The following is a 17,117-nucleotide window of genomic DNA, read 5'->3' on the forward strand; positions in this document are numbered from 1 at the left end:
GGATGTGGTCCGCGGGCTGCACATTGCTCAGGTCTGATCTATGGTAATTGTAGGATTACATGGGATGTTTATGATGTTACATTGTCATCTTCTCCCCATTCAGGTTCCTACAATATCGGATCCTCTCAGTGGAGATCTTCTATATAAGAAAATTTTCCTGATTGACCCATCAAGGATGGACAGGGACAAGATGGCGGAGAGGATATTACACCTCACCCTAGAGATCCTCTTCCGGCTTACTGGAGAGGTGAGAGATTCTGATGACATTACATCATTTTTATCTATGGGAATAACAGATGGACAGAACTGGAGAGGTGAGGACTCTGGAAATGTCTGTAGTGAGGTTTATTAATGTGTCTCTCCATAACCAGGATTACACAGTAGTAAAGAAGACCTCTAGTGAGCGCTGTCAGGCCCCTGTGTCTGTGGAATGGGGAAGACCCCTGAGTCCAACCACAGGACCCCCATCTCATCCCCTGATACATGAAGACATGAATATCCAGAAGATCCTAGAACTCGCCTACAAGATGATTGAGCTGCTGACTGGAGAGGTGACACTGCTGGGAATGCTCGGACATTATGCAGTAATGCTATGAAGGGTTCGGGGGATGACGGTATAATTGTATGTGTCAGGTTCCTATAAGGTGTCAGGATGTCGCCATCTATTTCTCCATGGAGGAGTGGGAATATTTAGAAGGACACAATGATCTGTTCAAGGACGTCATGATGGAGGTTCCCCAGCCCCTCACATCACCAGGTAATAAACAGGACTAAATACACACGGTCTATAATTATCTGTATGTAAAGAATTATTTCAATCCCTGTATATGTTTCCTCCAGTTCTATCCAATGAGAGGACAACACCAGAGAGATGTCCCCATCCTCTTCTTCCATGGGATGATCTGACCCATAATAATACTGCAGGGATATATATGAGGGGTGATGAGCGGTGTAAAGAGGAGATTCGTACAGATAAACGCACAAGTGACTAGTGACCACTAAATGCAGAAAAGTCGCAGATTCTACTCAGTCATAGGATCACACAATTATGTGTTCAATTTTTTTAGGGTATATTCACACAGACTTTTTGATGTATCTTTTACTGGCAGAAATAAACGCTGTTCTTTTTACTATTTTTTATAATACAGTCATTTTATCAGTATAGTTTCAAAAAACAAAATTGAACTTTTTAACACATGGTAAAAAAAGGGCCAAATCCATATATTCTATTCTGGGCTTACCGACTGTAATTGCTACAGGCAGTTGAAAGATGCACAGAGTGACATTTTGGAGTAGCAACTTAGCTGTAAGAAAGCTGTCACGGGCATACAGCAACAGAGAGGGGGGCTAGAGGATTGCGGCGTCTGGTCACCCAAACGCCTGCACTGGTCAGAACTGCTTCACCATCTTACTAAACAGTGCAGGTTTCTTTTTAGCTCTGGCATTGCTAGGGTTAATCAGTTCAGTTGATCTCCTGGAGCTCTCCATTCTGGATTGCCTCAGCTGTAATGTGTTGGACACTCCCCTCTGGTATACATGCTTACCACTGGTTTTGGGGAATTACCAGTGATAGTTAATTCTACCTGGTTTGGAGTTAGCAGTTGGACAATTGTTCTGGAGGTTTTTGCGTGGAGTTTGTTTGCGTGTTCATCCTCATCCTCTTTTATTTTACCCTACCCCGTGTATTACTCTGTTGTTTGGTGAGTGTATTGTGTATGATAGACAGGGATAAATGAAAACTACTATCTTCCCTTGTCTGTCTGCTTAGTGTAATCCTCACACCTATCGTTTGGATTAATTAACTTTTTATATTGCTAGATCGGGCGATTCTGATCGCGGCGATACCAAATATGTGTATTTTTTTTATTTTGAATGGGCGAATATTAATATTTGTAAAAAACATTTTTTTACTATACACTTGCTTCAGTTGTCTCCATGAGAGACTAGAAGCTGCGATAACCCGATAGCTTCTGCTACACAGGCAATGATCAGATCGCCTGTGTGCAGCAGAAATGCTGACTTGCTATGAGCGCTGACCGCTGGGTGGCGCTCATCAATTCGGCAATGACAGCCACAGGGGTTTCTGTTATGACCTGGTGGTCAGGACAATAATGGACCTGGTGGTTAAGAGCACACGGAATGACCTGATAGTTACTGATAATAAGGACGAGCTCTGGGATGTGGGAACTCTGCTGACCGCAATCCCTAATCCTATCACGCACACTAGAAATAGCCGTGGATTGCTCCTAACGCTCCCTATGCAACTCTGCACAGCCTAAGGAACTAGCTAGCCCTGAAGATAGAAAAATAAAGCCTACCTTGCCTCAGAGAAATTCCCCAAAGGAAAAGGCAGCCCCCCACATATAATGACTGTGAGTAAAGATGAAAATACAAACACAGAGATGAAATAGATTTAGCAAAGTGAGGCCCGACTAACTGAACAGACTGAGGATAGGAAAGGTTGCTTTGCGGTCAGCACAAAAACCTACAAAAAGACCACGCAGAGGGCGCAAAAAGACCCTCCGCACCGACTCACGGTGCGGAGGCGCTCCCTCTGCGTCCCAGAGCTTCCAGCAAGCAAGACAACAATAAAAATAGCAAGCTGGACAGAAAAATAGCAAACCAAAGAAAAACAAGCAGGAACTTAACTTCTGCTGGGAAGACAGGTCACAAGAACAATCCAGGAGTGAACTAGACCAATACTGGAACATTGACAGGTGGCATGGAGCAAAGATCCAAGTTGAGCTAAATAGAGCAGCCAGCTAACGAATTAACCTCAGAAACACCCACCAGAGGAAGTCCATGGACAGAACCAGCCGAAGTACCATTCATTACCACAGGAGGGAGCCCGACAACAGAATTCACAACAGTACCCCCCCCCCATTGAGGAGGGGTCACCGAACCCTCACCAGTGCCCCCAGGCCGACCAGGATGAGCCAAATGAAAGGCACGAACCAGATCGGCAGCATGAACATCAGAGGCAAAAACCCAGGAATTATCCTCCTGACCATAACCATTCCACTTGACCAAGTACTGGAGTTTCCGTCTCGAAATACGAGAATCCAAAATCTTCTCCACCACATACTCCAACTCCCCCTCAACCAACACCGGAGCAGGAGGGTCAACGGATGGAACCACAGGCGCCACGTATCTCCGCAATAACGACCTATGGAACACATTATGGATGGCAAAAGAATCTGGAAGGACCAAACGAAATGACACAGGATTGATAACCTCAGAAATTTTATACGGACCAATGAAACGAGGCTTAAACTTAGGAGAGGAAACCTTGATAGGAACATAACGAGACGACAACCAAACTAAATCCCCAACACGAAGTCGGGGACCCACACAGCGCCGGCGGTTAGCGAAACGTTGAGCCTTCTCCTGGGACAATGTCAAATTGTCCACCACATGAGTCCAAATCTGCTGCAACCTATCCACCACAGTATCTACACCAGGACAGTCCGAAGACTCAACCTGCCCTGAAGAGAAACGAGGATGGAAACCAGAATTGCAGAAAAACGGCGAAACCAAAGTAGCCGAGCTGGCCCGATTATTAAGGGCAAACTCAGCCAACGGCAAAAAGGACACCCAATCATCCTGATCAGCAGAAACAAAGCATCTCAGATATGTTTCCAACGTCTGATTAGTTCGTTCGGTTTGGCCATTTGTCTGAGGATGGAAAGCCGAGGAAAAAGACAAATCAATGCCCATCCTAGCACAAAAGGATCGCCAAAACCTCGAAACAAACTGGGAACCTCTGTCCGAAACGATGTTCTCCGGGATGCCATGCAAACGAACCACATGCTGGAAAAACATTGGCACCAAATCAGAGGAGGAAGGCAATTTAGACAAGGGTACCAAATGGACCATCTTAGAAAAGCGATCACAAACCACCCAAATGACTGACATCTTTTGAGAGATGGGGAGATCCGAAATAAAATCCATAGAAATATGCGTCCAGGGCCTCTTCGGGACCGGCAAGGGCAAAAGCAACCCACTAGCACGAGAACAGCAGGGCTTAGCCCGAGCACAAGTCCCACAGGACTGCACAAAAGAACGCACATCCCGTGACAAAGATGGCCACCAAAAGGATCTAGCCACCAAATCTCTGGTACCAAAGATTCCAGGATGCCCAGCCAACACCGAACAATGAAGCTCAGAGATAACTCTATTAGTCCATTTATCAGAGACAAACAGTTTCTCTGCTGGGCAACGGTCAGGTCTATCAGCCTGAAATTTTTGCAGCACCCGCCGCAAATCAGGGGAGATGGCAGACAAAATTATCCCCTTTTTGAGAATACCTGCCGGCTCAGAAACACCCGGAGAGTCAGGCACAAAACTCCTTGACAGGGCATCAGCCTTCACATTCTTAGAGCCCGGAAGGTACGAAACCACAAAATCAAAACGGGAGAAAAACAATGCCCATTGAGCCTGTCTCGGATTCAACCGTTTGGCAGACTCAAGATAAGTCAAATTTTTGTGATCTGTCAAGACCACCACGCGATGCTTGGCTCATTCAAGCCAATGACGCCACTCCTCGAATGCCCACTTCATGGCCAACAATTCTCGATTACCAACATCATAATTGCGCTCAGCAGGCGAAAACTTTCTAGAAAAGAAAGCACATGGCTTCATTCCCGAGCCATCAGAACTTTTTTGCGACAAAACAGCCCCTGCCCCAATCTCAGAGGCATCAACCTCAACCTGAAACGGGAGCGAAACATCTGGCTGGCACAACACAGGGGCAGAAGAAAAACGACGCTTCAATTCCTGAAAATCATCCACGGCCGCAGAAGACCAATTGACCACATCAGCACCCTTCTTGGTCAAATCCGTCAACGGTTTAGCAACACTAGAAAAATTAGCGATGAAGCGACGATAAAAATTAGCAAAGCCCAGGAACTTTTGCAGGCTCTTCACAGATGTCAGCTGAGTCCAATCATGAATGGCCTGGACTTTAACAGGGTCCATCTCGACAGTAGAAGGGGAAAAAATGAACCCCAAAAATGAAACCTTCTGAACTCCAAAGAGACACTTTGACCCCTTCACAAACAAGGAATTAGCACGAAGGACCTGGAACACCATTCTGACCTGCTTCACATGAGACTCCCAATCATCCGAAAAGACCAAAATATCATCCAAATACACAATCAGGAATTTATCCAGGTACTCTCGGAAGATGTCATGCATAAAAGACTGAAACACTGATGGAGCATTGGAAAGCCCGAATGGCATCACCAGGTACTCAAAATGGCCCTCGGGCGTATTAAATGCTGTTTTCCATTCATCGCCCCGTTTAATACGCACAAGATTATACGCCCCTCGAAGGTCTATCTTGGTAAACCAACTAGCCCCTATAATACGAGCAAACAAGTCGGACAGCAATGGCAAAGGATACTGAAATTTGACTGTAATTTTATTAAGAAGGCGGTAATCAATACAAGGTCTCAAAGAACCATCCTTCTTGGCCACAAAAAAGAACCCTGCTCCCAACGATGATGACGATGGGCGAATATGGCCTTTCTCCAAGGATTCCTTTATATAACTCCGCATAGCGGCGTGTTCTGGCACAGATAAATTGAACAATCGGCCCTTAGGAAACTTACTACCAGGAATCAAATTAATTGCACAATCGCAATCCCTATGAGGAGGTAGGGCACTGGCTTTGGGCTCATCAAATACATCCCGGTAATCCGACAAAAACTCTGGAACTTCAGAAGGAGTAGAAGACGAAATTGACAAAAATGGAACATCACCATGTACCCCCTGGCAACCCCAGCTGGACACAGACATAGATTTCCAGTCCAATACTGGATTATGAACCTGTAGCCATGGCAACCCCAAAACGACCACATCATGCAGATTATGCAACACCAGAAAGCGGATATCCTCCTGATGTGCAGGAGCCATGCACATGGTCAATTGGGTCCAGTACTGAGGCTTATTTTTGGCCAAAGGCGTAGCATCAATTCCTCTCAATGGAATAGGATACTGCAAGGGCTCCAAGAAAAAACCACAGCGCCTAGCATACTCCAAGTCCATCAAATTCAGGGCAGCGCCTGAATCCACAAATGCCATAACAGAATAGGATGACAAAGAGCAAATCAGAGTAACGGACAATAGAAATTTAGACTGTACCGTACCAATGGTGGCAGACCTAGCGAACCGCTTAGTGCGCTTAGGACAATCGGAGATAGCATGAGTGGAATCACCACAGTAAAAACATAGCCCATTCCGACGTCTGTGTTCTTGCCGTTCAGCCCTGGTCAAAGTCCTATCACATTGCATAGGCTCAGGCCCATGCTCAGATAGTACCGCCAAATGGTGCACAGCTTTACGCTCACGCAAGCGTCGATCGATCTGAATGGCCAAAGACATAGACTCATTCAGACCAGCAGGCATGGGAAATCCCACCATGACATCCTTAAGGGCTTCAGAGAGACCCTTTCTGAAGATTGCTGCCAGGGCACATTCATTCCACTGAGTGAGCACAGACCACTTTCTAAACTTCTGACAATATATCTCCGCTTCATCCTGACCCTGACACAGAGCCAGCAAGATTTTCTCTGCTTGATCCACTGAATTAGGTTCGTCATAAAGCAATCCAAGCGCCAGGAAAAACGCATCAACATCACGCAATGCCGGATCTCCTGGCGCAAAGGAAAATGCCCAGTCTTGAGGGTCACCACGTAACAGAGAAATAATGATCTTTACTTGTTGAACAGGGTCACCTGAGGAGCGAGGTTTCAAGGCAAGAAACAATTTACAATTATTTTTGAAATTCAAGAACTTAGATCTATCACCAAAAAACAAATCAGGAATTGGAATCCTAGGCTCTGACATCGGATTCTGAACCACAAAATCTTGAATGTTTTGTACCCTTGTAGTGAGATTATCCATCCAAGAGGACAGACCTTGAATGTCCATGTTTACACCTGTGTCCTGAACCACCCAGAGGTAAAGGGGAAAAGAGAGACAAAACACACTGCAAAGAAAAAAAAATGGTTTCAGAACTTCTCTTATCCCTCTATTGAGATGCATTAGTACTTTGGGCCACCTGTACTGTTATGACCTGGTGGTCAGGACAAGAATGGACCTGGTGGTTAAGAGCACACGGAATGACCTGATAGTTACTGATAATAAGGACGAGCTCTGGGACGTGGGAACTCTGCTGACCGCAATCCCTAATCCTATCACACACACTAGAAATAGCCGTGGATTGCTCCTAACACTCCCTATGCAACTCGGCACAGCCTAAGGAACTAGCTAGCCCTGAAGATAGAAAATAAAGCCTACCTTGCCTCAGAGAAATTCCCCAAAGGAAAAGGCAGCCCCCCACATATAATGACTGTGAGTAAAGATGAAAATACAAACACAGAGATGAAATAGATTTAGCAAAGTGAGGCCCGACTAACTGGACAGACTGAGGATAGGAAAGGTTGCTTTGCGGTCAGCACAAAAACCTACAAAAAGACCACGCAGAGGGCGCAAAAAGACCCTCCGCACCGACTCACGGTGCGGAGGCGCTCCCTCTGCGTCCCAGAGCTTCCAGCAAGCAAGACAACAATAAAAATAGCAAGCTGGACAGAAAAATAGCAAACCAAAGAAAAACAAGCAGGAACTTAACTTCTGCTGGGAAGACAAGTCACAAGAACGATCCAGGAGTGAACTAGACCAATACTGGAACATTGACAGGTGGCATGGAGCAAAGATCCAAGTGGAGCTAAATAGAGCAGCCAGCTAACGAATTAACCTCGTCACCTGTGGAAGGAAACTCAGAAACACCCACCAGAGGAAGTCCATGGACAGAACCAGCCGAAGTACCATTCATGACCACAGGAGGGTGCCCGACAACAGAATTCACAACAGGTTTCCTGCAGTTGTCATGCCAACCCATTGGCGACCTGTGGTCATGTGACACGGGTGCCAATGGGCGGGATTAATGAGGAGCTTCCGCGCAATCACGTTAAATGCAAATGTCAAAGATTGACAGTGTCAGTTACAGGGTTAACAGCTGCTGGTGGATCGCGATTCCACCCCCTGCTGTTAGGGGCACATGTCAGGTGTTCAAAACAGATGACATGTGGCGGGAAACATGGGCTCATTGCTGGAGCCCACATCAAAGGACATGTATGGCGCATGTCCTGAAGGGGTTAAAGAGAAGTAAAACAGTCTGGTATGCTTAAGTTATTCACAAATTAAGGAAGAATCCAAAAGCTAGGTCAAGAAAAAAGACTGGCAGAACTACTGTATACAGCAGGACTACTTATTACAAAACTGACTCAGTTGTCCAGGGATCAGGTCTAGCGCACACTTCCCTGGAGTGCTCCGTCTCCAGGCACACACTGAACATTGAAAGCTCTGTCCTTCAGCCATTTAAGCCCAGACCTTGTGACTCCTCCATCATCTGATTGATCACATGATCTTAACATCACACAGGTCCTGTCAGGACTAGGCATGTGGCGATACGGTGGACCCCCTCCCACCTGCCCTATTAAGGTCCACTAAAACCAGCCCATAACATAACTTTCATTTAAACTACTATGGTTTTACATCGCTGACAACATCATCCACAGTGACACATATCTCCCCTCCATCACTTTCCCAGTGACTCTGTCACAGTTTGTACAAATGTGTTTTTTTATGATATTTTATTTGCTCATTTGGGAAACAAAGAAACTAATCTTAAATTTGGGTTGTAAAATATATAAATCATTTAGTATACTTAAAGGGGTTATCATGAACTGTAATTATTTTGGCGTTTTTAACTACCTACCTGTTCTGCATGGCATTAATTTCTGCCACCTCTGAGCAGTCACAGACTGCTTCTGCCAGCGATTTCCCTTCTTCCGATAATTTCACATTTACAGAGCAGCTTCTTCTTTTTCGCTCTGCTCTGTTGAAGGGTCGTCACTATCAATGTCATGCTGATTGACAGCCGGCTCTCCGCTACATAGATGCAGGGAGCTGGCTGTTAATTAGCATGACTTTTACAGTTACGCCCCATCATCAGAGCAGACCGGAAGAGAAGGTGCTGTTCTATTGAAGAGAAGAGAAGTGAAGCAGGAGAGTCACCTGCTAAATCAGAGGTCATCCCGGAGCAGAACAGACAGATTGCTAGCAACTAACTTCCTGTTAGTTCTTAAATTCATAAAGAAAAATAATGAAAGTCCTGAATAACCTCTTTAATATTTCAGGGCACTATTAGTGAAATATAATAAAATATGTTTTATTCTTGGCAGGTGACTATACCAGGAGCACAGAGGAACATCTGAGATTTTCAGACTTTAAAGCATATGATCACAATTTCACACCGGATAGAGGTGAAGAGTATGCAATTATCCTAGATATACCTCCCACCCTTCACAGCAAAAATTTATCTAATCGGTTTCAACAGCTCCTATCCTCTGATTCATATTCATCGCAGACTTTTAAGTCAAATAAAAATTGCAAAAGTGATGATGAACAGCAAAGAAATCATATAGAGGAAACATATTCCTGTTCAGAGTCTGATAAATATTTTAAACAGAAACTGAAACTTGTTAGACATCAGAGAATTTACACAGGGGAGAAACCATTTTCATGTTCAGAATGTGGGAAATGTTATACCATTAAATCCAGACTTGTTAGACATCAGAGAACACACACGGGGGAGAAGCCATTTTCATGTTTAGAATGCAGGAAATGTTTCAAGCAGAAATCGGATCTTGTTAGACATCAGAAAATTCACACAGGAGGTAAGACATTTTCATGCTCAGAATGTGGGGAATGTTTCAATTATAAAACAAATCTGGTTAAGCATCATAGAATTCACATAGGGGAGAAGACATTTTCATGTTCAGAATGCGGGAAATGTTTTAAACAGAAATCAGTACTTGTTAGACATCAGAGAATTCACACAGGGGAGAAGACATTTTCATGCTTAGAATGTGGGGAATGTTTTAATCAGAAATCAAATCTTGCTAAACATCAGCGAATTCATACAGGGGAGAAGCCATTTTCATGTTTAGAATGTGAGAAATGTTTTACAGAGAAATCAGATCTTATTAGGCATCTGAGAATTCACACAGGGGAGAAGGCATTTTCATGTTTAGAATGTGGGAAAAGGTTTAATCAGAAGTCACATCTTGTTACACATCATAGAGTTCACACAGGGGAGAAGCCATTTTCATGTTCAGAATGTGGGAAATGCTTTAATCAGAAAACAAGTCTTATTACACATCTGAGAATTCACTCAGGTGAGAAGCCATTTTCATGTTCATAATATGAGAAATGTTTTACAGAGAATATGGAACTTGCTAAACATCAGAGAAATCACCAAGGGGAGAAGACAGTTACATGCTTAACATAGTAACATAGTAACATAGTTAGTAAGGCCGAAAAAAGACATTTGTCCATCCAGTTCAGCCTATATTCCATCATAATAAATACCCAGATCTACGTCCTTCTACAGAACCTAATAATTGTATGATACAATATTGTTCTGCTCCAGGAAGACATCCAGGCCTCTCTTGAACCCCTCGACTGAGTTCGCCATCACCACCTCCTCAGGCAAGCAATTCCAGATTCTCACTGCCCTAACAGTAAAGAATCCTCTTCTATGTTGGTGGAAAAACCTTCTCTCCTCCAGACGCAAAGAATGCCCCCTTGTGCCCGTCACCTTCCTTGGTATAAACAGATCCTCAGCGAGATATTTGTATTGTCCCCTTATATACTTATACATGGTTATTAGATCGCCCCTCAGTCGTCTTTTTTCTAGACTAAATAATCCTAATTTCGCTAATCTATCTGGGTATTGTAGTTCTCCCATCCCCTTTATTAATTTTGTTGCCCTCCTTTGTACTCTCTCTAGTTCCATTATATCCTTCCTGAGCACCGGTGCCCAAAACTGGACACAGTACTCCATGTGCGGTCTAACTAGGGATTTGTACAGAGGCAGTATAATGCTCTCATCATGTGTATCCAGACCTCTTTTAATGCACCCCATGATCCTGTTTGCCTTGGCAGCTGCTGCCTGGCACTGGCTGCTCCAGGTAAGTTTATCATTAACTAGGATCCCCAAGTCCTTCTCCCTGTCAGATTTACCCAGTGGTTTCCCGTTCAGTGTGTAATGGTGATATTGATTCCCTCTTCCCATGTGTATAACCTTACATTTATCATTGTTAAACCTCATCTGCCACCTTTCAGCCCAAGTTTCCAACTTATCCAGATCCATCTGTAGCAGAATACTATCTTCTCTTGTATTAACTGCTTTACATAGTTTTGTATCATCTGCAAATATCGATATTTTACTGTGTAAACCTTCTACCAGATCATTAATGAATATGTTGAAGAGAACAGGTCCCAATACTGACCCCTGCGGTACCCCACTGGTCACAGCGACCCAGTTAGAGACTATACCATTTATAACCACCCTCTGCTTTCTATCACTAAGCCAGTTACTAACCCATTTACACACATTTTCCCCCAGACCAAGCATTCTCATTTTGTGTACCAACCTCTTGTGCGGCACGGTATCAAACGCTTTGGAAAAATCGAGATATACCACGTCCAATGACTCACCGTGGTCCAGTCTATAGCTTACCTCTTCATAAAAACTGATTAGATTGGTTTGACAGGAGCGATTTCTCATAAACCCATGCTGATATGGAGTTAAACAGTTATTCTCATTGAGATAATCCAATATCCAATATCCAATAATGTGAAAAATATTTTACAGATAAATCGGAACTTATTAGACTTCAGAGAATTCACACTAGGAGAATTCATGTTCATGTTTAGAATGTGGGAAAAGATTTAATCAGAAATGACCAAATGTTACAATTCATAGAATTTACACAGGGGAGAAGTCATTTTCATTAAAAATGTGAGAAATGTTTTAATCATAAATAATTTTTATTTCTGAATTAAAGTATTTTTTTGCTACTTATTTTATTGATAAACTGTAGAACCAAAAAAATGCAACAAATGTAAAGTGTCATGTCTACATGAGAAAGTGACAGTAACTTAGAGCACTAAATGGTGCTTAGGAAATGTATGTAATTACTTAAAAATATATATTATCGAAAAGCAAATTCAAATACTGTAACTCACCTATATAATAAATCATTTGTAGAAAACATTCCACATTTTAAAATTCCTGAAGTGCTGTTTTTTGTCATTCTGCCACACCAAAAAATAGGTCTCAAAATATGGTGAAGCGAAAGCTTTTTTGGTAAAATAAAATAAATAAAAGCATTGTTTAGTGTGGGAAAAATGCAAATCTAAAAACCCAATATAAATCTCATGTAGAGACACAGGGTTAGTGGCTGCTTACGTCTGCTGGCCCAGCTGTCTTTAAAAAGACTGCATGGACCATAGTTTATACCATTGAACACCCACTCTCTCTTCCCGTGGGCAAAACACTACTCAGACAACACACAATAGCATATAGAACTATCCCAACAAATACCCAAGATGGTGCAAATTACAGAGTCTCACCCTTCCGCTGACTCGCCAGGATTAGAGCTGCTTCCAGGGCCAAGTACTTCCACCAGTGAACCCTTAATTTTGGCGGGCCCCCACAGAGAGGAGGTAACGACAAGCTTAGGAAGCTAACTGAGAGTAGTGAGGTATGTGGCCAGGTGACCCAATTGTCCCAACCTAGATTCTTTAAGATGTCTCTGGGGTTTCAGTGACGGTCAATGAAGCAGTACTGTGTTCTTCCAGCTCGGGCCGTGGTCCCCTAAGAAGACATCCTTACACAAAATAAAGCATCAAGTGAAAAATGCAGAAATAAAGGCAATAATGAAAAATTTAGGACTGTAAAGTATGGTTCTACACCACCAAATGAAATCATATAAAAAAAAGGTGTGAGTGACCGAAGTACACAAAAATAGTGAATAAAATATTCTTTTATTATTAACTCAATAAAAAACAATGTGATACATAACAAAAATTATAGTTAGCCATGAGATGGCGCCACCAGTGCTTGCAAGCAAAGTAAATTGACATGCATTATTTATATACTGTATGTTTAGATGTAAATACAGAGATAAATATAACCCACTATTGGAAAGTGACAGTCAAACGAAAAGGTAAGCAGTAATATAAAGTCAGATTTACCCAGAGGTTGCCCATTCAGTGTGTAATGGTGATATTGATTCCTTCTTCCCATATGTATAACCTTACATTTATCATTGTTATACTGCATCTGCCACCTCTCGGCCCAAGTTTCCAACTTATCCAGATCCATCTGGGGGAGAATACTATCTTCTCTTGTATTGACTACTTTACATAGTTTTGTATCCTCTGCAAATATCGATATTTTACTGTGTAAACCTTCTACCAGATCATTAATAAATATGTTGAAGAGAATGGGTCCCAATACCAACCCCTGCAGTACCCCACTGATCACAGCGACCCAGTTAGAGAATATACCATTTATAACTACCCTCTGCTTTCTATCACTAAGCCAGTTAATAACCCATTTACACACATTTTCCCCCAGACCAAGCATTCTCATTTTGTGTACCAACCTCTTGTGCGGCACGGTATCAAACGCTTTGGAAAAATCAAGATATACCACGTCCAATGACTCACGTTAGTCCAATCTATAGCTTACTTCTTCATAAAAATTGATTAGATTGGTTTGCCAGGAGCAATTCCTCATAAACCCATGCTGATATGGAGTTAAACAGTTATTCTCATTGAGATAATCCAGAATAACATCCCTCAGAAACCCTTCAAATATTTTACCAACAATAGAGGTTAGACTTACTGGCCTATAATTTCCAGGTTCACTTTTAGAGCCCTTTTTGAGTATTGGTACCACATTAACTATGCGTCAGTCCTGTGGAACAGACCCCGTCGCCCTAGCGTCCCTAACTATAAGAAATAATGACTTGTCTATTACATTACTTAGTTCTCTCAGTACTCGTGGGTGTATGCCATCTGTACCCAGAGATTTATCTACTTTAATCTTATGCGGTTTTGCACCTCTTCTTGGGTTAGATTGGTGACCCTTAATATAGGGTTTTCTTTGTCTCTCGGCATTTCACCTAGCATTTTATTTTCCACCGTGAATACCGTGGAGAACAAGGTGTTTAATATGTTAGCTTTTTCCTCGTCATCTACAACCATTCTTTCCTCACAATTTTTTAAGGGGCCTACATTTTCAGTTTTTATTCTTTTACTATTGATATAGTTGAAGAACAGTTTGGGATTAGTTTTACTCTCCTTAGCAATGTGCTTCTCTGTTTCCTTTTTGGCAGCTTTAATTAGTTTTTTTAGATAAAGTACCGTATTTTTCAGATTATAAAATACTCTGGATTATAAAACTCACCCCAAATTTTGAGATGAAAATTAGGAAAAAATATTTTTTTTAATAAAATGGTGGTGCTTCTTATAATCCATGCATCTTATTGCTTACCAGGGGTGGTGGCTGCGGGGTCCCAGGGGGTGCTGCTGGAGAAAGCATCAGTGGGGTGATGCTGCGGGCCACAGGCTGGGATGAGGGGGTGTTCTGATGTGCGACGCACCGCTGCGGGTGTCCAGTGCTGCGGGGGTGTCCGGCGGTGCTGCCCACTGCTGCTGTCGGTGTCTCCGATTATGCGGGTGCCCATGGCTGAGATCTCTCCCGAGATCTTGGTGCTGAGATCTACATCTGTGCATGTGCCGTCCCCCGGTGGCCATTTTTCCGGACTACACCGCACATGAAACCATGGCACTGCGGGGGCTCTGGCCTTTCACAAAATGTCGGAAGAGCCCCACCCCCCGCAGCAGCACTGGACTGGAGACACCCACAGCAGCATCGGGCAGCACCGTCGGACACCCCCACAGTTCCGGACACCCACGTAGCACTGCCGGGCACCCGCAACACCGCCGGACAGCCCCTCATCCCAGCCTGTGGCCTGCAGCAACGGTAGCGGTAAGGTATATACGCATTATAAGACCCATCCCCATTTTCCCCCCAAATTCCGGGGAAAATAGTGCGTCTTATAATCTAAAAAATACGGTATTTTTCTCCCTATAGTTTTTAGAGCTTCAACTGTGCCATCCTGCTTTAGTAGTTTAAATGCTTTCTTTTTACTGTTAATTGCCTGTCTTACTTTGTTTAGCCACATTGGGTTTTTCCTATTTCTTGGCATTTTATTCCCACAAGGTATAAACCGCTTACAGTGCCTATTTAGGATGTTCTTAAACATTTCCCATTTATTATCTGTATTCTTATTTGAGGACATTGTACCAGACAACCAGATTAAGGGCATCTCTAAAGGTACTGTCACACTCAGCGACGCTACAGCAATATAGACAACGAGCCGACCTAAACTAGATCGCTGCAGCGTCGCTGTTTAGGTCGCTGTAGAGACGTCAAACACAGCAACTCCAGAACGATGCAGGAGCGATCCAGTGACGTAACGGCGACTCATTTCTCGTTCTCGCTGGTTGTTAGCTCCATGTCAAACAGCCGGAGTGTACCGATCCGACACACATCTAGGGGCCTTATGCTCATTGCTGGCGTCGTTGCTTTTGATGTCAAACATGACGATACACGCCGACCTGGCGACGAAATAAAGTTCTGGACTTCTAGCTCCGACCAGCGATGGCACAGCGGGATCCAGATCGCTGCTGCGTGTTAAACACAACGAGATTGCTATCCAGGACGCTGCAACGTCCAACTCTGCCTTCCTGAAGTTGTATTTTTGTGACTCCCTGACAAGATTACAAATTACATCAGACTTAAAATTAATATGTCAGCAGGTATTTACTATGTAATCTGAACAGGGGCGAACATAGAAAGGGCCCCTATGCAAGAACAATAAATTGGACCTTTGCTATCCAATAGCTCATCAAAATGCACAATTCCCCCTGCTTTGGTGGTGGAAGTTGGTCCCCTTACCTCTTGGGCCTCTGTCTTGGGCCTCTGTGTGGATGTGCAGGTTGCACCATTGGTCTCTCTGTCCTTGGACCTGAGAGGAGCATAATGTAGGGGCAGAGAGCCTAAATTCAGCAATGCATTATTGGTAATCAGTGTTTTATCAGCAGGAGATTATCACTGCAGGATTGGGAGTCTAGTGCCAGGCAGTGCAGCTAAACTGTGGGCTATCCCCATGCCCACCACTGATTGGCAGCTTGGCAGTGTACACAGGAAACTACAAATCTGATGTGGGTGGGGTTGTACACAGCTCAGTATTAAAAGCACTGCTACATCTACAGCAAAGAAAACAGAGATTTTTATCAAAACTGCACTAAGCAATCCAGTGACACATCTGGAATCAGAGTCTCTGCCCCTACATTATGCTGCTTTCAGATTACATAGCAAAACCTGCTAACATAATTTACGGGATCCAAACCCATGACCTGTGTGTTCCAGGAAATACCAATGATCACTTTACTCTGGTCTCCTCATAGAGCAAGGGGACAAAGCTGCTGTGCCATGGCCGCAGGGCACTCACTGAAATTGGAGGAACAGTGGCAATATTTTTTTAAAGGGAACCTGTCACCTGAATTTGGCGGGACCAGTTTTGGGTCATATGGGCGGGGTTTTCGGGTGTTTGATTCACCCTTTCCTTACCCGCTGGCTGCATGCTGGCCGCAATATTGGATTGAAGTTCATTCTCTGTCCTCCGAAGTACACACCTGCACAAGGCAAGATTGCCTTGCGCTGGCATGTACTTCGGAGGACAGAGAATGAACTTCAATCCAATATTGCGGCCAGCATGCAGCCAGCGGGTAAGGAAAGGGTGAATCAAACACCCGAAAACCCCGCCCATATGACCCAAAACTGGTCCCGCCAAATTCAGGTGACAGGTTCCCTTTAATTTTAGGAAACCACTGTTAATAAGTGTTGCCCAGTAGTGGACAACTTTTTTTTTACCCCTTAATGCAACATCACGTATATGTACGTGATAGCGGGGTGATCGCGTGTGGGGAGAGCTATACATTAAAAAGCCAACATCTGTCATTAACAGCTGCGGCCAGAGATGAGCTGCGTCCACGCTTGTTAACCATTTAAATGCTGCTATCAATCTCTCGCAGCGGCATTTAAATGGCAGCTCTTGCGCCAATGGTTTATTGTAGCAGCCGGGAGCTTGCTATATTTTGTGGTTCTAAGGAGACCAACATTTATG

The 17,117-nt window shown here is 43.7% G+C and overlaps 1 protein-coding gene across 1 annotated transcript in view; it reads left to right on the top strand.

The window, feature by feature from the left end:
- LOC138664141 (zinc finger protein OZF-like) overlaps positions 1 to 12,138 on the top strand; it is a 40,876-nt gene extending 28,738 nt beyond the window's left edge. Inside the window, exons 2-5 of the mRNA XM_069750583.1 lie at positions 104 to 247; positions 372 to 551; positions 634 to 757; positions 9,249 to 12,138. Coding sequence (XP_069606684.1) covers positions 104 to 247; positions 372 to 551; positions 634 to 757; positions 9,249 to 10,270 — 1,470 coding nt within the window. The 3' untranslated portion in view covers positions 10,271 to 12,138. The remainder of the gene's footprint in view (positions 1 to 103; positions 248 to 371; positions 552 to 633; positions 758 to 9,248) is intronic.
- Positions 12,139 to 17,117: the final 4,979 nt, after the last annotated feature.

Source organism: Ranitomeya imitator, chromosome 2 (genome assembly GCF_032444005.1).
Source record: "Ranitomeya imitator isolate aRanImi1 chromosome 2, aRanImi1.pri, whole genome shotgun sequence".
NCBI lineage: Eukaryota > Metazoa > Chordata > Amphibia > Anura > Dendrobatidae > Ranitomeya > Ranitomeya imitator.